A 21,409-nucleotide genomic window follows, 5' to 3' on the forward strand; every position below is an offset into this window, starting at 1 on the left:
TGAACCAATAGTGTGCCCAAGCAGTGGAGTGGGGAGATTGGTTATGGTCAGCAAGACCAGAGGGGACTTTTGGTTCTGGTCATCATAAACCATGAGCCAAGCTGCTAGGGAAATTGCCCTCTGCCTGACCATGCTGAAAAGGACTAGAAGGTGTGGGCTCTCTAACACCTCAGGAAAGATATAAAATGGTTTGTGTCCATGACAGAAACAGCTCTCAGGATGTTGTGACTCACAAAGGGACACTGGGGCAGCATAGAGCATGACCTGGATGCTGCAGAATAGGCTGCACCCTCGAGCCCATGGCCACTAGCAACTGCAAAGTCACGAAGCACAGAGACACTCACAGGTCCCTGTCACTCCTCCAGGAGAGGTACCCCAGAGAGGTACAGCAGAAAGAATTGAGCAATTCTGTGGTGTTTGGTACATGCAGAGGTAGAGATGGATTAGCATGGAGGATGGATTGGAGGGAGGACCATGACAATGCAGGTCTGGGCAGGAGATTCCTGCATGGCCATATTTGCTCTCACCCTCCAAAGAGAAGTAGAAAAATAGCAGAGAAAAAAGCCCCTCAGCCATTCAGCTCACATTAAGCCCATCCCCCTGACAAGGGTAGGGGCAACTCCACTCAGACAGAGACCCCTGAGAAGTCCAGCAGCCAGCCCCTCTCCCAGAAGACAGACTGGAAGAACAGGTGAATGGTAAGCTTATTTCCCATAAGATAACAATCATGAAGTCAATAGCTAGGCTGAAAAAACATTAGTGACAATATAGAATTTCTAAGGGCAGAAATGAGATCTAATCAGGCCAAATTTGGGACTTGATCAAGATCAAAAGCTTCTGCACAGCAAAGGAAACAGTCAACAAAACAAAGAGGCAACCCACGGAATGGGAGAAGATATTCACAAATGACAGTATAGACAAAAGGCTGATATCCAGGATATTTTCTTCCAAAGAAGGCATAAAAATGCCCAACACATATATGAAAAGGTGCTCAACATTACAAATCATCAGGGAAATGCTAATCAAGATGACAATGAGATAATGCCTCACACCTGTGAGTAAATATTAAATTTACTCTAGCACTCCCTCAGTGTAGTACTGATGCAAAATTTGGTTGTAGCAGCCTTTTATTGAAGGTTTGAAGGCATTGGGGGCAAGGCAATATACAGAAGAGAACAGCACACTTAAAATGAAATAGCAGGCATTCTTTGGCCATTCTTGCCACTTGAAAGTTCTCACTGATTTATTACCATTTACTCAGCCCCTTTCTCTGCTTTATTCTGCCTCTCATTGTTTTTATCCCCATGCATATCTGCTCTCTTAATAAATTCTGTCTAAAGAAATTTAGCTAGTTACTTACCCCCATCCCTTAGGCCATGTTCTATAATCAAATTTTTAATATCCAAAAATCTATTAAGATATCTTATTCAATAAAAAAAAATATTCTGTCCCTGAAGGATTCTGTTACCAAATTTTAAAGTAACAGTAATTTTTTTCTCATGGACTTAAAAATATTTACTTCAATTACCTCCAAAACAGAGAGGAAGAGCTTCAGAATAAAAGATGGATATACAATAGAACCATTAAAATACAAATAAAGATATATGGAATAATAAGTCTAACAAAATCTGAGCAAATATAATTAGTGAGCTTGAATATTAAATTCAAATCCAGAAGTCAAGGTTAAAAATGAAAAACATGGCAGAATAACTAATACTTATTATTTGATAAAAATAAACATTAGATTTTAATTATACTATTACAATTTTACATACTAGATTTTCATACTATTTTATTATATCTTTATTCTTACAAGGACCATCACAAGAGTGACATCTTTATATTTTATAGAACATGCAGAAACTTCTTTTTAAGGACTCTTTGTCAGTTTTTCTATGTAGTCAATATATACTTCTAATTTAGTAAGACTTTTTTTAGAGTTTAAGGTAATGATATTAAAGTACAAAAATTTCCAGTGATTAAACAACCAAGTTAAAATTTAAAACAGCTGGTATAGATGGATAACAAGTTCCTCAGGCAGAGATCAACAAGCCACAAACCAAAGACCAAATCCAGCCTGTTGGGTTTTTGTATATAGCTTATGGGCTAAGAATGTAAGATGAAGGTACTACACTGAGGGAGTGCTAGAGTATATTTAATGTTTAACATAGAGTTGCTTGGTGATTGATGAGAACAAAGGCAGAAGGAAATGTAGATAAAATTAAATTTCCTTACAACTTGCAGCCCATTAACAAACATTTGAGACAAAAGAGTATGACATGGTTGGAAAAATCAAAAGAAGATTATTTCATGACATGAAAATTATATGAAACTAGAGTTTTAGTGTCAATAAATAAAATTTGTTTGGAATATAGTCATGCTCATTTATTTACATATTGTCATTGTTTGTTTTATTTTATTTTATTTTTAAGGTTTTATTTGTTTATTTGACAGAGAGAGAGATCACAAGTAGGCAGAGAGGCAGGCAGAGAGAGAGGGAGAAGCAGGCTCCCCACCGAGCACAGAGTCCAACGTGGGGCTCGATCCCAGGACCCTGGAATCATGATTTGAGCCGAAGGCAAAGGCTTAACTCACTGAGCCACCCAGGTGCCCCTCATTGCTTGTTTTAATACTATGTTTTAATAGCTGAGTGTTTACCACAGAGAATATATGGCCCATAAAGCCATATATAAAATTTATAACGTGGCCCTTAAAAAAAAAAAAAAAAGTTTGCCAACCCTGCCTTAGATTGATAGCCTTAATTATCAACTGATTTCGGTAGGCCTTTGACAGGACCTAAGTATCATTATTTTTAATCCTAAGAGTTTTGAAAAGAATTTGATCAGGAAGCATGTGCAATGAAAAGCTAGGACTCTGACTTGTATTCTCTTCCTTTAAGAAGGCTATCCCACTTCTGCACTGAATTGGGTCACAAGTATAACTGAGAGTGTGCCAAATTTGCTGAAAGCAACAGCTATGATTGCTACTATGCTTATGCCTGAGAAAGCTGAGACTCAGAAGTTTTCTGACAATAATTGAGAGGATTTGCATTTGCCCACCTTATTATTAAAAAATTCCTGTGTAATCATTTTAGCAGCTTTTTTTGGCATATAATCTCCCAATTACCTTTCACCACCACAGTGAGATGGGCAATAACCTAGACTACTTTCCCCTGGCCTCTTCTGGCATGAAACTAATGTGGGGGAAAAAGGCAAAAGAAAAGTTATTAAATTTCCGTACTGCCTACAGCCCAAGGACAAGTCCTTGAAACAGGTAGAGTAACATTCCTCTAGGGACTCAAGTGTCTTAATGTTGATACTTTGCTAAGGGCAAAAGGAAATCTTAGGCCAACCCACAGGACCCTCTAAGTCTACTTTAATGTATAAAAATTCCTTTGAAAATTTCTTTCACCTCTAACCCCACAAGACATATGTTGGCAGTCACCCCAAACATATGACTCCCTAATATATATCTGAAGGGTCTCATGACTCAGGTTTTATTAGACCTCAGGGTAATAAATGGTAATAAATGACCTTATCCCAACAACAGCTAGCCCCCTCAAGGTCCTGGAAACTTGCTTCCAAATTCCTTAGAGACTTACACTATCCCTAACTCCCTCCCAACTTGAAAGTATATAATGGGGGGTGCCTGGGTGGATCAGTGGGTTAAAGCCTCTGCCTCAGCTCAGGTCATGATCCCAGGGTCCTGGGATCGAGCTCCACATTGGGCTCTCTGCTCAGCAGGGAGCCTGCTTCCTCCTCTCTCTCTGTCTGCCTCTCTGCCTACTTGTGATCTCTGTCTGTCAAATAAATAAATAAAAATCTTAAAAAAAAAAAAGTTTATAATGGATCAGTCCTCATGACCCCAGTGCAGCTCTTTCTGCCCACAGGTCCTGTCCTCATGCTTTAATAAAACCACCTTGCTGCACCAAGGACTTCTCGAGAATTCTTTCTTGGCTGTTGGCTTCAAACCCTAACATCATTTCTACATCCAAACCAACAACCCTCAAGCTGGAGCTAGAGTGATCAGTGTTCACTATTCTCACATGGGCTATGCCCAAGGTAGAGCTTCTGTTCCATGAGTAAGGACTGGGTAGAACAAAACCCCTCTCTCAATTGCACTCACCTATGAAAGCCTCAGCAGAAAGTAGCTTGAAGCAGAATAAGAAATGTTGATACCTTGCTCGTCCTAGGAAAAAACCCTCCATCTGGGTCCTGTTTTTCCCTGCTGCAGTCTAGAGTGTAGTTAGTCTCTGCCTTCCTGAGCTGGGAGGTAGGAGAGGGAGATAGTAGCCTTGGTTCAAATAGATGTTTCTTATTTTCTATTCACCTTTAGGACAATTTCCAGAGGCTTTAAATGGTTAGATTTAAAAAAAAAATAGTTTTCACCAGTTCACTGAAGTTAACCTCTTTTATGTGATATTGATTTGAATTAACTTGTGATTGAGTAATAATTTATTTTCATACAGGGAATCATTTGGTATCTCTGGACCTTAGTTTCCACCAGTATAAAACGAGGAGGTTGGTGTAAAATAGTTTTTTTAAATTCCAAATTCCTATATTATTTTCCTACTGCTATAAATACCTAAGATTAAATAACTCAGCTTAATGCCACAAATTCAATGAAGAAAAAAATCATGAAAATAGTTTTCAATTTATGTCAAACAATATAAAATGCCTAGCTTTGTTTAAGTAATCCAGATATTGAATAACAGAATACAAAAAAAAAAAATCCCCCAAAATGCCTATTGACTTTTCAAACCAAGCTCTTTAATCATGAGAGGGGTATCCAGTTACATACATTGGCATAATAAATCAGTTGTTGAAAGAAAGAAAACAAGTGCTTCTTAGGGTATTTCTTACTGATATTATTTTATTTTTATTTATTTGTTTTATAGGTAAATAGAGCTGAGTTTGGCTTTCCAAAATGTATTGACTCTTTTCCTAGGTTTTAATAATAAGCAACAGGAATTTTGTTAAACAAATTTCAATTAATTTTATTTTCTATGACAGTTCACATGTTAAAAAATATCCTCTTGTGGTTGCCATCAAAACCATATCTAGCTTGTTTATCAAGGGACCTTAATGAGGGAAAAGCTTACCCTAATGATTAAAATACATGCTTCAAACTGAGTAGCAGTATTTCCTAAAGTAATTCATTCTATGAAATTTAATGTGGGAATGGAAATTTAAAGAGAAATGTAAAGTTTAAATATTTTTCTGATTGGAATGTAAGGGCATTACTTATCTACAGTTGACACTATGCTCCACTACATGAAAGCCTAGAAAATGAATTATTTTCTTACCAGTTCTACAACACTAAAATAGTATAATTTATTCTTATGACTTCCACAGCTAGAGATGTAAAAATACCCTGTATTTTATATGGCCTTCTGAAATAGAAACAACATTCTTTCTAGTAGGGAGATATTTGCTATTGCATTCAAACATGTTTTTAGATGAATTAAACATGTTTTGCAATTTAGATTTGCAAAATATAATTGTAAATTCTATCCTAAGGAGAACTTCCAGTTTCAGCTCCAACATGTAAAGAACTTGGTAGTCATCAATCCTGTCGTTAAAATAAGAGAAAGCTGGGCAAAACCTTTTCTTGGACATATCAAAGGATTGAGATAGCAGAGAAAACCACAACCCACAAATCTGGAGAATAAGTGAATCCAAAGAGTCAGAGCCAAGATCTGTTTACCTGTAAGAGAAGTCACTAGAGCCAAAAAGTTGTAGGATTGATAAGGGAGAAGAAGGCAAGCTGAGGACAAAACATAAGCTGACACCCTGCAAACCAATTCCCACAGTCCCAGGTGGGATATGTGTGACATTCCTCAGGCACTCCTGGCTGCCCTAAAGCTAAGGGAAGGAAAAAGAAATTGTTCATTTATAGAGATTACAGTCCTGCAAAACATGAGACTCCCTGGGTTTACAAAGGTCTTAGTGATTTACAAGAAACAAATTCTTATTAATAATCTAACTTTCAGAAGGAAGTTCCTGTCTTAATGTTAATGTCTTGCTAGAGGGAAAAACAACATTAGTTTGACAATAGCAAGGCCTCCTATATCTTGTCAGTCTTCATTAACATATGAAAATCCCTTCAGAATTTCCCTTATCTTTACTTCCCCCAAACCCAAAATATATAATCAGTTGTCCCTCACAACCCCAGTGCAGCAGCTCCTTTTGCCCACAGGTCCTGACCCAGTGCTTTAATGAAATCACCTTTTTGCACCAAAGACATCTCAAGAATTTTTTCTTGGTTGCCAGCTCCAGACTTCACATATATTCCAAAACTACATCAAGATCACTTAGTAATTTTTATAAATTGTGGGAGGCTGAATGTCATGAGAATGATAAACTTCTGGGAGCAGTAGTCTTACATGTTTTTGAATGATACCTCCAAAAATACTACCAGAAAAGTTACCTCTTGGCTTTGACAGTAGGAGGGTATGAGTACTCATTGTGACATTTCTTTATAACAAAGGACTATCATCCAGAGAAAGTGACTTTAGTGGAGTGTTATTTCAGAACTGTGAGGGGAAGGATATTCTCGTCCTTACATATGAAGGTTTTTTTGTTTGTTTGTTTGTTTGTTTGTTTTTGTGGTTTTTTTTATTCATTTGAGAGAAACAGCACTGTTAGGTCCGTGATCAAAGGAGCCAGACTGATACAAAATGAAGGTCAAGCAAAGCTTTATTTTGCGCCAAGCATCGAGAATCAAACTGACCACTCAGAGCCACCTCTTAGAGAGAGAGTGAGCCCTCCCAGACATACAGACCAACTTTCAAAGGGCAAAGGCCATATGGTTGAGCCTGGCCACACACAGGTGGCCAATGAGATTGTAACACACAGAGAAAGTTGTATAGTCATGCTAGGTCACACACAGGTGGCCAATTGAATTACAATTTACCCTATAGTAGATATTTGAACTAGCCTATTACCTTGGTCAGAATTGGCACCCAAAAGGCAGGTCCCGCACTCCTTGGTAGCTAGGGAGACAGTATGTGCACTCCACTGATTGGATGTCTCCACCTGGCCGGACTCATCCTTGCATTTGGGCTCTGTTATCTCCACCTGACCTGACCCACCCTTGTATTTGGGTTCTGTTATCAGGGACTGGTCGACAGCATTTTACTAGTTTCCTGGACTTGCTTTTAAGTAAGTTCCCCTGGGGTGGGGCAGGGTCAGTTTAAGTTTTATTGCATAAATAACAAAATCACTGTTTAACTGAGATGAAATCGCTCTGGCTAAATAGGCCCTTACAAGCACAAGAAGGGGGAGAGACAGAGGGAGAGGGAGAAGTAGACTCCTCACTGAGCTCAGAGCCTGACATGAGACTCCATCCCAGGAACTGGAGATCATGACCTGTCAGGTAGACACCCAACCTTCTGAGCCACCTAGATGCCCCACATATGAAGTTGTTTTTTTTTTTTTTTAATTTTAAAGAAAATGACTAGAAATCACTGTATTTGTGAAACAAGACAAAACAAGGGAGGGCAAGCTATGCAGTTAAGGAATATGTCTGAATATTAACCACCAGGAGTCACAAAAACCTTTTGTAACTCTTAAAAAAAAAGACCCACAACCAGGAACTCTGTAATTTTCAATGAATTTAGGTAAACCAAATGATACAATTTATTTATTCCCATTACTTTTTCACATTAATACTACTTTGTATCTTTATATAATTTCCTGAAGTGATGCTTCTCAAACTTAAAACCAATAATATTAATGTGTTTGAGCCTAAGGACACATGAGGCAAGAACTTAAGAGAATTGTAAGGAGAAAGAAAGAAATCTATTATAGTTAAATTCAACATCCTTTTTTCAGTAATTGATAGTTCAAGCAGGCAGAAAACTGGTAAAGATACAGTTTACTTGAATAGCACAATCAATAAACTGAATCTATTTGTCATTTATAAAATATTACATACAACCACAGAATACACATTCTTCTCAAACTAGCATAGAACATTGACCAAGATAGACCATATGTTGGACCGTAAAACATACATTACCAATGTTTAAAAGAGTAGAAATAACACGAAGTATGTTATCAGACCACACTGAAATTAAAGTAGAAATCAGTAACAGAAAAATAGCTGTAAAATTCCCAAATATTTGGAACTTAACACACTTCTATTCTCACATGGGGCAAAAAAAAGCAATCTCAGGAGATTAAAAATATTTTAAACTGAATGGAAATGAAGACACCTTATCAAAACTTAAGAGATGCCAAAAAGTCAGTATTTAGAGGGAGGAGTACAGCATTAAATGCATCTGTTAGAAAAGGCCAAATATCTAAAATTAATTATATAATTTTCTACCTTAGGAAATCTGAAGAAAGAAGAACACTTTAAACCTAAAAAAGCAGAAAAAAATAATAATAAAATTCAGAGCAGAAATCAATGAAATCAAAAACAGAAAAAAAAATCAATAAAGAAAATCAGTGAAACAAAATCTAGTTCTTTGAAAACATATTAAAAAAATGGTTAAACCTCTAGCCAGGTTAACCAAGTGAGAAAAGAGAGAGAGAGAGAGAGAGAGAGAGAGAGAGAGAAGACATAGATGGACATGAAAAAAATAGTAAAGAAACACTATAAATTTGATCTATGTCCACAAATTTGATAATCTGGATAAAAAAAATTCCTTAAAAGACACAAACTACAATTCACACAAGGAGAAATAGATAATCCAAAGATATCTATATTTGTAACTATGTGTGGCATCTATAACTATATATCAAGTATCTATAACTATATATTGAGTATCTATAACTCTATCTAGTAAAGAAAGTAAATCAATAATTAATAAACTTGGGGCACCTGGTGGCTCAGTTTGTTAAGCAACTGCCTTCGGCTCAGGTCATGATCCTGGAGTCCCAGGATCGAGTCCCACATCAGGCTCCCTGCTCAGTGGGGAGTCTGCTTCTCCCTCTGACCCTCTGACCCTCTCCCCTCTCATACTCTCTCTCACTCTATCTCTCTCAAACAAATAAATAAATAAATGAAATCTTTTAAAAAACAATAAGCTTCTGAAAATATAATCAACAGGTTTGACTGATTTCATCGGTGAATTCTACCAAACATTTAACAACAACAACAACAACAAAAAGATAGCAATTTTCCACAATATACTTCAGAAAATAGATACAGATGAGACATTTCCTAACTCATCCCATGGCATCAAATTCAGATGAAGACATTACAAAAAAGAGAGACATAGAGGTGGAAAATATATATGTGAAAAGATACTCCACATCATTTGTCATTAAGGAATTGCAAATTGTAAAAGTGAGATACCATTACAACCCATTAACAAGAATGATTAAAATAAAAAAAAAACTGATAATAACTGATAATAACTGATAATAACAACTGCTGGCAAGGATGTAAAGCAACAAGAACTGCCATTCATTACTGAAGCGAATGCAGAATCATACAGCTACTTCGGAAGATATTTTGGCAGTTACTTTCCAAACTAAATTTAATTATACCATATGATTCAGTGATTGCACTTCTAGGCATTTACCAAATTGGTATGAAAACGTATGTCCAGAAAGAAAATCTGCACATGAATGCTTTTAGTAGCTTTATTTGTAATTACCAAAAACTGGAAGCAACAGAGAAGTCCTTCACTACATGAATGGACAACAAACTGATATACCTATACATTGGAATATTTTTCCATGATAAAAACAAAAGATCTTTCAGGAAATGGGAGAAAAAAAAAACATGGATGACTATGAAATGCCCATTGCTAAGAAAAAGAAGCCAATCTGAAAAAGCTATAAACTGTACAATTATAATTTTATGACATTCTGGAAAAGACAAAACTACAGAGATGGTAAACAAGTCCCTGGTTGTCAGGTGTTTAGGAATGTTGATTAGGTAAATCATAGGAGATTTTTTAAAGCAGTGAAACTATTTTATACTGTACTGTAATGATAAATACAAGACATATGTCAAAACCAATCAATTTTTGCAGTACAAAGAATAATACTTAATGTATACATTCCAGGATGGAATGTAAAATGTGTCAAAAGAATCTAAATGTATTACAAATGTATTTTAAAATCTCACTGAAGGGGTAAAAGAATAAATTGCTGACCTAAGTAACTTTGGAAATAATGTAGTCTGTAAAACTAAAGGCAAAAAGTAACTGCATATGAACACTGTACTTGGTAAAAATTTTTCTACAAGGGTATGAGTTATCAATTCAGATACTGCAATATGTGTGTACTGGAATTTAATAATCAAGTAAATCTATTGTTGATGGTGGGAATCAGGTTTCTATTTGAATGGAAGTTTACAGATAAGCAAGGAAGGAGTTTACAATAATCCATATAGTAATAGATTAGAGTTGGAGACATCAGTATGATGATGAAGACATCAGTGGCTTAATAGATATAGATGGATACATGTACAAAATGTATAGGTATGTGTATTATCCATAATATAATTATTATACATACATATATTTATTTTTTTCTTTGTCAGCTAAGAGAGGCTATAACAGCATTCTGGTAGAAATGAGCACACACAGATTTTGGTTTCCAAGACCACTCCCCAATAAAAGGAAAAAGGCTTTTGGAGAAATGGTTGATTATAGGACTGGGGCAGAAAATATATGATGATTATGGAGAACCTGGTAGTACTTAACACTGGAAAGGAAGGAAGGAAGGAAAGAAGGGAAGGAGGAAGAAAAGAAGGAGAAGAGAGAGAAAGAAAGAAAGAAACAAAAAAAAGAAAGAAAGACCTTGATATGATGCGATGATAATGACACTTCACCTTTGTGGTCTTCTCTCCCAAAACAAATAAACGCAATCGAATAATAATAATAAATTGAACACATTCTAATTTGTTCTAATTACAAAATATCTGACCAATATTCCTTAAAACTGTATAAGAGGGGGAAAAAAGAAATTTGGGGACAATGTCATAGCCTAGAGTAATATAAAGAGTCATGAAAACTAAATGTACTGTGGTATCCTTGATGGGATCTTCAAAAACAGAAAAACGACAGTAGATACAAACTAAGGGAATCTGAATAAAGGTTGGATATTAATTGATAAAATGTTCAATAACGGTTTATTAACTGCAACAAATGTACTATTCTAATGTAAGATATTAGTTATAGGGGAATCTCTGTGTATGATATACAGTAATTCTCTGCACCATCTTTGCCATAATTCTGTAAGTCAGAAATTATCCAAAAATAAAGTAAATTCTGTCCCCAGGAGCTAAGAAAAGAACCTCTAAGAATATATAAACAGTCAGAGTTAGAAAATCAGAATAACAACAATCAGGCCGCTAAATGCATTTTATATTGATTTGTCATGGATTTTCAGGAACTTTTTAGGACATATCTTAGTACAAGTGATAGCAATCACAGATGTTCAAAAAATTGTCAATATTCCTCTAATTTACTAACTACTATTGGCAGGTGCTGACATAATCTGGCAGTTGCCAAGACCAGAAGCTCTAATATCACATGAGTAAAAATAATGAGTCCTTATTTCCAAAGAAAGAAAAACTAGATTATCTTCATTAAATGAGTTAATAATTTTCTTTACATTAGGAACAATAGATATTACCATGTGGGAAGGGATTTTTTAATACCTCTTTTCTTTACCTGAAGCCTCAGTCAACACTGCAAGGCTTCCTGGAATTAGAGATGAAAGTAGACATTTATTTACATAAATGATTTACATAACTATTTCCTTGTTTTATGTAGGATTCTTTGGTGACTTCTGTCAGGTTTGTGTGGCTATGAGGCTAATGGGTCTCTTTTTTCCTTATGCGTGTACTTTACTACAGGAAGAGAATGTGGTATGAGATAAAAATTCAAGGTCAAGGGTGCCTGGGTGGCTCAGTTGGTTAAAGCCTCTGCCTTCAGCTCAGGTCATGATCCCAGGGTCCTGGGATCGAGCCCCACATCGGGCTCTCTGCTCAGCGGGGAGCCTGATTCCTCCTCTCTCTCTGCCTGCCTCTCTGCCTACTTGGGATCTCTGTCAAATAAACAAATAAAATATTAAAAAAAAAATTCAAGGTCAAATAAAAATTTGAGAAAATTCTTACAGTTAAACCTCAATTTGTCTGTTTTCTTTATTCTTAACAAAATAATTTTAGGGAAGGACAAAGACTAATAATATTTTTGTATTGCACTTGGGAAAGTTTACTGTTTCTGAAATGGAGGTTTACTTTTTATATATCATTAAAAGTAATTTTTCACATGTATAATGGTAGGTAGGTAGCTTTCAGTACAATAAAATCATTGTCTTCCAGAAAGCCTTTGGTGTTCTCTCATTTGTCTTTACAGGGTTTGACTGCATGGTTATCATGTTCTATATAAGCTATTTATTAAATATTGTTATATGATAAAAGCCAATATAGCTTTATTATTCCACACCATTTTTCAGAAAACAAATGTTCAGGATCTTGTTCTTTAAAATAATTTAGTACTTTTATGTTTTCAAACACGGTACCCAATATTAAAAATAGAATAAAATCATGATTTAAAAGAAATACAATAAAATTCATAAAATAATCAAATATTAATAATTTATCATTAGTCATATTTTATTTTACACACTGAAAAACAATCTAGGGAAGATATGGGTTGGAAAGGGAACAAGAACAGTATCTTTATTGGATAAACCACCAACCAGCAGTATACCCAGTATCACCATTTTATCTTCCAACAATGGTTGTGATTTATATTTAATGAAATAAATTAACCCCAAAATATAAAAATGTAGCTTGAAATTGTAGGAAAAATGTGTTATACTGAATTAGCCACCTTTTATTTTTCAAAATATGCTTTCTGTAAGGTTTAATAAAAAAATTTCATATCAACTAGTTTTTGTTCTGCCTTTATGGAAACTCTAAAAGAGAAAATTTATAGCAAGTTCATCAAAATATTAAGAAAACACAGGCAAAACAGGTTGACCAACACTTACTTAGGTCTATAATTTCTCTACTATAGTAGTTACCATTTATAATTATAGTCTACTGTTGACACCGGTGGCCTGAGATTGTGTATAGGAACCAAAGTATTTAAGGCCATATTTTTCTGGCTTTTTTGAGGGGGTTGGGGTCAAACTTTGTTGTAACGCTGCCTTCTTCCCCTGTTGTGTAACTTCCATTTCCACTGGATAGAATTTGGTAACTTGGTTAAGATTGGTATTAATGAGAAATTAAGTAGCAAAAGACCTGTTACTTTCCAGACAAGTAGGAAAAGGATCTGGGGTTGTAGCTGGTTAAAGATGATTGAATGAGGAGAGAAATTGCTAGAGGGAACAGTTTGTGAGATGCTGCCACTGCCTGTCTCCTCTGCCAAGATGAGTGAATCCTGACTACAGCCTTCTAGAGTGTGGGCTTTAGGTTTCTTTTCTTTCTTTCTTTTTTTTTTTTCTTTTCAGTTGAAGTTAATAAACACAAATTCCAATTACGAGAGCTAAAAAGAAGTAGGCATGACTGTTTAACCGCCATTGTCTAAATGAGTATTTATCAAAGCATGGATCATGACCCATTAATGGATTAAGAAATCAATTTAGTAGTTCATTGCCATCAGTACTGTTAAGTAATCGAATACAATATACCAAAGTACATCACATGTGATAAGGTAAATATTGCTTTATAAAATTTTGGTTTCAGTTGTATAAATAGAAAGCATATGCTTTCTGGTCATAGTGTAAAATGTATTTCTTCAATTTGAATGAGTTACTTATACTTTTGGTTTACTTTTGTGGGTCATTAAACTTGAAATAAATATCAATACTGAAGATAAAAGTATTTTTATGTTAAGATATCCATGCTATTATTCTGAATCTATTTCTATAAGCAAATCTAATTTACAAATAGTAGTATAACTTAAATTTTTACTATAATACACTGTTTTGACAACAGTATAACACAATAGACTTGAAAGAAAGCCTCATTTATTTATAAGCTGTGTGACCTTGCAATATTTGCGTGGCATTCCAATTTCCTCAGCTGTAAAATGAAACTTTCTATTTTGGGGGGATTTAAGGAATACATGAGAGGAGTTATCAAAAGTACAGTGCAAGAACTAGTTTTTATCAAACACTCACTAAAGGCTAGATATTGTTTAAAGTTCTTTAATCAACTTATACTTTCTGAGTCATATAAATGTTTTTCTGGCTCAATGAGAAACCTCCATTGTCTCCAGTTCGATTTTACTTTCCCTCACACATTTAGACTGAATGCACTCAAAGAATCACCACTCAGCACTTTAAATATTCCAAGCAGCTGTAAAGCAATGTCACAGTGTATTTGTATTGTACAATGTTAGGTATTTCACAATGAAAATGAAAATTTCCTGGCAAATCAAAATATACTACATATCTACATGTAGTATATATACTAAACTTGAAATAAATATCATATATATGATATTGATATATAGATATATATTTGATATACATACCATATAAATTGATATATTATATATACTACATATATATGTATTACATAATATATGCATATGCATATATGCATGTTATATATATTATATAATACATATATACACACTTATAACATTAGTATATATCATACATACAAACATTTGTGTGTGTATATATACATATATACACACATATATATGTATACATATATACATGTTATATTAATGTTGTGTATATTAGTATCTTTGTCTCTGTTTCTAGACCCTGAAGTCCTGGCTTCTGTGGTTCCTCTATCCATTTATAGTTTCTCCAGCACCCTTTTAAGCTATATGAATTTATTATATTTTCAGTTTTAATTTAACTTAATTTGAGTTGGTTCTTGCCACGTGAAACTAAATGGGTCCTGATTAGTCACTTCTGTAAACATATGCAAATAAAGCCAGACCTCCTCTTGCCTGACTTTTTGTACTGTTTCCCCTTGAGTCGCTTAAGAAATTTATTGTTCTCTATGGTATTTTTAATCACATGAAAAACTTGCTTTTTTTTTTTTTTCAGTATGGGAACAGTTAACTGCCCAAAGATGTATAGCAGCAGTTACTGCTACACGCTGCTTAGAATGATTATATCTATTTCTGTAGATGAGGTATGGCACTTCTGATGCAGTTACACTATGTGATTAAGATTGTATGTGTCTGTGTATATGTTTGTGTGTGTGTGTGTAGGAAGGTGGGTTTGTATGTATTTGGATAGGTCCAGAGAGTGTCCAGATAGAGCTAAGAAATTTTTAGTTGGCCACCATATGAAATAACAGAGCTTACCAAAAGCAGTAAAATATTGCTCTTTTTTTATTTTACAAATTTGTTTCTATGTCTATTAAGTAATATTTTGACCAATTATTTTCAGGGGACTTTGATTATCCACATTAGGAATCATACATCTGGTATAAGTGGAAGTGGAGAAGTGCCAAAAGCACTAAATTACAGAGTAAGTATACACAAAGCATACACCATTAACCATTTTTATGGTTGGAGAATGATATTGATTCAATGTTACCCCAAAATAATCTGAAAGTATAATTTCTCATCCCTTCTGTATATACTCACTTGCAACAAAATATATCTATTCTGGAATTCAAGAAGGCAAGTTAAGTCAATGTTTGGGAAATTGTTGACTCTGTTATTTATAATCATGCATAATGAGCAAACAACTGATTAGCTGAAGTTCTTATTTTTCAACCTGTTGTTTTAGCATCATGCAAAATTAAATTAATGTGTGAAAGTTTCCTTTTTCTTATATTGTTTTTGTGGTTGCTGTTATCATTACTTTCTCTCCTATTTTGGACAAAAGTGCTCCCTTAAGGATCCCTATAACACTACTTCTGAATGTGGTCTTCTTGAAATGTTAATATAGATTACCAGCAAAAACTGAATGACTGCTGTGGTATTCCACAGATGTATTTCCCCATAAGATGTTCAATGTATCATAGAAAAGCATAAATAAAGAAGTGTTTCAGAACAGTTATGCTGTAGGCATTAACACTAAGGTATTGAGAACTCTGCCTTAGAATTTGAAGTGAAAAATGTTTTTTCACAAATTCTTATGGAAGGAAACTAATGGACACCTGTAAGGAATATATTTTCTCATCAACCAATCAACAAACATTATTTTTTCTTACAATAATAGAGGACTAATTGACTTAATATGCATAAATTGAGCATAAGAGGGAAAAGATAGTGAGTTCAATGTTAATCACCTGAGGCCTGGTAATTTCCTTTCAATTGTCTTTAAAATGAAACACTTTCTCTTTTATGAATGAGGCCCTAAATCTTTATCCATTACTTTCAACAACTATCTTCTTGAATCTCAGATTACTGTCATCAATGACCTCTATTTTTCAGAGAGATAAATTATATTATCACAAGATAGGACAGCTACTTAATTTCTGAGCTACCTAACTTCTCCATGTGCATAGAATACATTTAATGCAGTATGTGGTTCAGTAACTGCTAATAAAATGAATGTGTATTTATATCAAAATAAATTCTGTGATAAGTTTCATATGAGTGAGGTTAACGCATTTCAGGAAAAAAACATACTATGGTGTTTTTTCATTCAGTTCTAGTGAGGTTTGACTTATTTTAATCAGAGGCACTAATTATTGTTGGTACTTGCCTTTTTCTTATCACAATAATTCATAATAAATGAAAACATGGGAGACATTTTTGACTAGCTGAGAAAGAGCGGGTTGACCAGTGACTTGTACATGCTTGACTTGTCCCTCTGCAATTGTTTTAAACGAAATAAAGGTGATAGAAAAGATAGTATTGTTTTGAAGAAGCAAGTCTGATTAGAAATCCATCTATTGGGGCGCCTGGGTGGCTCAGTGGTTTAAGCCTCTGCCTTCGGCTCAGGTCATGATCTCAGGGTCCTGGGATCGAGCCCCACATCGGGCTCTCTGCTCAGCAGGAGCCTGCTTCCCCCTCTCTCTGTCTGCCTCTCTGCCTAGCTCTGATTTCTCTCTGTCAAATAAATAAAATTAAAAAAAAAAAAAGAAATCCATCTATTGGTTTGACTAGTAACTGTGCACCATATACACATAAGGTCTTTTCCAGATTAACTTTGTAATTAAAAATAAATTTATAAGTGGTGTGGGTGGTACAAAGTGTCTAATGAAAAACCTTAAGGGAAACAAGCCTTTTCTAAGCACACTTAACATATCAGGACTTAGCATCACATTGCACAAAAAACAGTGACTTAAGTTATCTCTGAGAACAGTCTAAGTGTTCCCTAAAAAAATGATAATAAGCTACTTTGTCAATGTGAGAAAGAAATTATTTTGCAAAGGAATTAAAAGATAACTACTCAATATATACCATTAGTATGATTTAAAAGGAACCTCTCTTAAACAAAACAAGGTTCTACTTTGGAATTATAAGCATACTTTGCTTTATGCTTCTTTGCTTAATTAAAATGTGAAGATACTGCATTTATTACAAATTAAATTTTGTGGTAACCTGAGCAAGTCTATCACTGCCATTTTTTCCAAAATTTACTAATCTCGTGTCTGTGTCACATTTTGGTAATTTTTACAATATTTCAAACTTTTTCATTATTATTATTATATTGTTATGGTGATTTGTGATTATTGATGTTGCTATTGTAATTACTTTGGGATATCACAAATAACACTCATATAAGATGGTGAACACAATCAATAAATATTATGTGTCTATTCTGACTGCTCCATCAACTGGCTATTCCCCTATCTCACTCTCTCTACTCAGCTTTTCCAATTCCCTGAGAAACAATATTGAAATTATAACAGCTAATAACCCTACAATGGCTTCTAAGTGTTAAAGTGATATGATGAGTCACATGTTTCTCATTTTAAGTCAAAAGCTTAAAATTATCAAGCTTAGTAAGGAAGAAACATCAAAAACCAGAAACCAAAAAAGGCTAAAAGCTATCCTCTTGCATCAAACAGTTAGCCAAGTTGTAAGTGTACAGGAAAAGTTCTTGTTGAAAATTAAAAGTGCTATTCCAGTAAACATACCAATGATAAGGAAGAGAAATAGATTTATTGTTGATATAGAGAAAATTTTTGATGTGGATAGAAGATCAAGCCAGCAACAACATTCCCTTAAGACAAAGTCTAATCCAGAGCAAAGCCCTAAGTCTCTTCAATTCTATGAAGCCTGAGAGAGGTGAGGAAGCTACAGAAGAAAGTTTAAAGCCAGCAAAGTTTGGTTCATAAGGTTTAAGGAAAGAAGCTGTCCCCTTAATATAAAAGTGCAAGGTGAAGCAACAATTGCTGATGTAGAAGCTGCAAGTTATCCAGAAGATCTAGCTTAGATAATTAAAGAAGTTGACTACACTAAACAACAGATCTTCCAAAGAGCCTTCTATTGGAAGAAGATACCAACTAGGACTTTCATAGCTAGAAAGGAGAAGTCAATGCCCTGCTTTAAAGCTTCAAAGGAAAGGCTGACTCTCTTATTAAGGGCTATTACAGCTGGTGACTTTAAGTTAAAGCCAATACTCATTCCAAAAATCCTAGGGCCCTTCAGAGTGATGTCTATTCTGGGCTGCTGTACTGCCATTTTCTCCTGGACAAGGAGAGGGTGTGGCTGCAGAAAGCCAGGCACAACAATCCTGATCCTCTGAGTGATGAAGAAGGGAGGAAACAAAGGGGTTGGGGCTGGAATCTGAGGCAAGGCTCTGCTCTTACCAGAGGGACAGGAGCCACGGCTCACAAAATGTACTGTGGTGTGGGCCTCTTCTACTTCTAGGCTGAGACTTCTGTAGAAGACAGCACCTTACATATATAGACCTTGATGGAGGCAGTTCAGGTCTTGGAGGTGCCATCTACCAATCAGGCAATAGCAGCTGGGCTAAATGCTAGTGTCCAGAGTTTACAGCCCCCACCAGACCCCAGCAGCCACTGAGATGGCTGATACCCAGGGTTTAACAGTTGCCATTAGGCCCCAAACATCTTTTAAGGCTCAGAACACCACCACAAAAGGCCCAAATGGTACTTATGATTTCTCTCAGGCTCTCAGTATCAAGGAGATACCCAATGCACTCCCTAAGGCAGGCTGTAAATCCCAGAATGCCAGCCCATAGGGTCCAAATGCTGCCTAAGATTTTTCCAGGTACCAGACACCTGTGAGTTAACTGCTAATGAGTCCTAGTTGATCTTTAAGACCTAGAACACCAATACTAAGGTGGGCCCAAATGCCACCTACAAATTTTATCTCTCTCAGGGCCAGTGAGATGGTCAACACTTAGCCTAAGACAGCCTTTAAGGGTTGGAATGATACCACTAAGGCTCCAACAACTGATACCCAGACCCAGAATATTAACCAAGCCAAGATGGCCACTTCCCAGACTGAAGTACAGACCAACCGGGGTGTCCCTGAATCTGATGGTACAGTTGCACAGATACCAGTGGTTTCTTTCCAGAATCAGACTCTGGAGTCCAAGACTATAATTCAGGAGAAGAGGGCCTATAAGATTAATAGCTTGAATGTGGATGAGAATAGCAGTGGGGATCAGATGGGGACTCCATGGGCTACAGGGACCTGGAGGCCTGCACCAGTTCCAGTTACTACACAGAACCCACATAGTGTTCCCCCCAATGTGTGGTGGCAGACCCCATTGGCCTAGCAGAACCCATCAGGTAGACCCCACCAGTATATCAGAGCCTCCAAGCTAGACAGACCCCATCAATCTGGCAAAACGCAGTTGCTTGAGAACCCCATTGTCTGGCTTGGTACAGTTGTCTGGCTTAACCCCCTGGCTTGATAATCTACCTGGATATCGGAACCCCCAGGCTGGCATGGTACTCCAGATTGGTAAAGCCCTCCTGACTGGTCCCTACCACCAGACTGGCTTCTACCACCTGATTGGTCACTTCCCACTGACTGGTCACTCTCATCTGACTGGCAGAACTTGCACCCCTCTCCCACCTTGCATGCCTCACAGGAACTGAGTGCCTCACATCCCCCAAGATATGGCCTTTCTTCAAGAAAGAACAAATAAATAGGTTAAATACCTAATGCTTAAAAATTACACCAATGTTCCCATCATGCACTCAGAAATGCTGAGGGACATCATCCATGAATACACTGTTTATCCTGAGAAGAAATTTGGGATTCAACTGAAGGAGACTGACAAAGAAGAACCCCTGTATATTCTTATCAGTAACCCCGAGTCTCTGGCTGGCATATTGGGGACAACCAAAGACACACCCAAGCCCGTAACACTATCATAGTGATGTGAGAGCATCATCTTCATGAATGGCAATCATGCCAGTGTAGTTGTCCTCTGGGAGGCACTACACAAGGTGGGACTATTTTCTGCAGTGAGACTCCTCTCCTTGGAGATCTATGAAAACTTCTCACTTAATGATTTTGTAAAGCAAAAGTGCCTGGATTACAGATGAGTGCCCAACAGCAACCTCCCTGAGTGAGTTCCTCTGGGGGCTCCATTCCTACCATGAAACTAGTGAGATGAATGTACTGAGATAGAGGTTCCAATGAGAGATCCTTGCGACTGGACTGGACAGTTCATGGAGACTGCAGATGAGGCCTTGGATGCTCTGGATGTTGCTGAAGCTGGGGCTGAGGACCAGTGGGAAGGGAAAACCTGCATGGGGATTAGAGATGAGGCTGTAACTGGGCCCTGGAGCTGAGATGACATTGAGTTTGAGCTGCTGACCTGGGATCAGAAAAGAGATTTTGGTGATACCTGGTCTAGAATCCCACTTAACTTCTGGGCCAGATACCACCGAATTCCCACTCCATATTTTGTCAGACCTTCACTGGCCCCATTATTGGCTCTGGTGATACAGCCAATGCCAACTTTTCTTCCAACTTTGCTGACACTGGTTTATTCTGGGTTGAGTGAGATGTTGATGTTGCTAATCAGTTGCAATGGTCTTTCCCCTGAATGAGGCTGAAGCGTCAGATTCCTTCCAAACAAAGCTACCTAGAGAGCCATATTCTGTTGACTGAAAGTGGCATGCAAGATAAATTTATTTGCTGTTCCTTGTTTATTTCTTTTCTTTCCCCTTGTGTGCTGTCAAGTTTTGGTATCAGAAATAAACTTGAAACTGCAAAATGAAAAAAAAATATATGTCTGTTCTGCCTTTGCTCTATAAATAAAAGAAACAGTCTGGATGGTAGCACATCTGTTTACAATATGGTTTACTGAATATTTCAAGCCCACCGTTGAGACCTACTTATCAGAAGCAAACAAACAAACAAAAAACAAAAACAAAAATTCCTTTCAAAATATCACTGCTCATTGATAATACAGCTGTTCACCAAAGAACTCCAAAGGAGATATGTAATGAGATTAATGTTTCCATGCTCCTAACATAGTATCAGTTCTGCAGCCCATGGACCAAAGAGTAATTTTCACTTTCAAGTTTTATTATTGAAGAGATACATTCTGTGAGACTATAGCTTCCATAA

The 21,409-nt window shown here is 36.2% G+C and overlaps 1 protein-coding gene across 1 annotated transcript; it reads left to right on the top strand.

Annotated features, from left to right (window-relative positions):
* Positions 1-299: 299 nt before the first annotated feature.
* MAGED1 (MAGE family member D1) lies at positions 300-20,840 on the top strand (the record flags this gene model as incomplete). The annotated part of the gene is given in 21 exon segments (XM_080795532.1): positions 300-370; positions 18,490-18,718; positions 18,722-18,757; positions 18,761-18,868; positions 18,870-19,047; positions 19,050-19,120; positions 19,124-19,138; positions 19,142-19,185; positions 19,187-19,217; positions 19,221-19,595; positions 19,599-19,699; positions 19,793-19,925; positions 19,927-19,974; positions 19,978-20,187; positions 20,190-20,210; positions 20,212-20,373; positions 20,377-20,399; positions 20,401-20,456; positions 20,459-20,622; positions 20,626-20,719; positions 20,722-20,840. Coding segments are annotated over 21 exon segments (2,289 nt in total).
* Positions 20,841-21,409: the final 569 nt, after the last annotated feature.

The sequence above is a fragment of the Martes martes genome (assembly GCF_963455335.1).
Source record: "Martes martes genome assembly, chromosome: X".
NCBI classification, from domain to species: Eukaryota; Metazoa; Chordata; class Mammalia; order Carnivora; family Mustelidae; genus Martes; species Martes martes.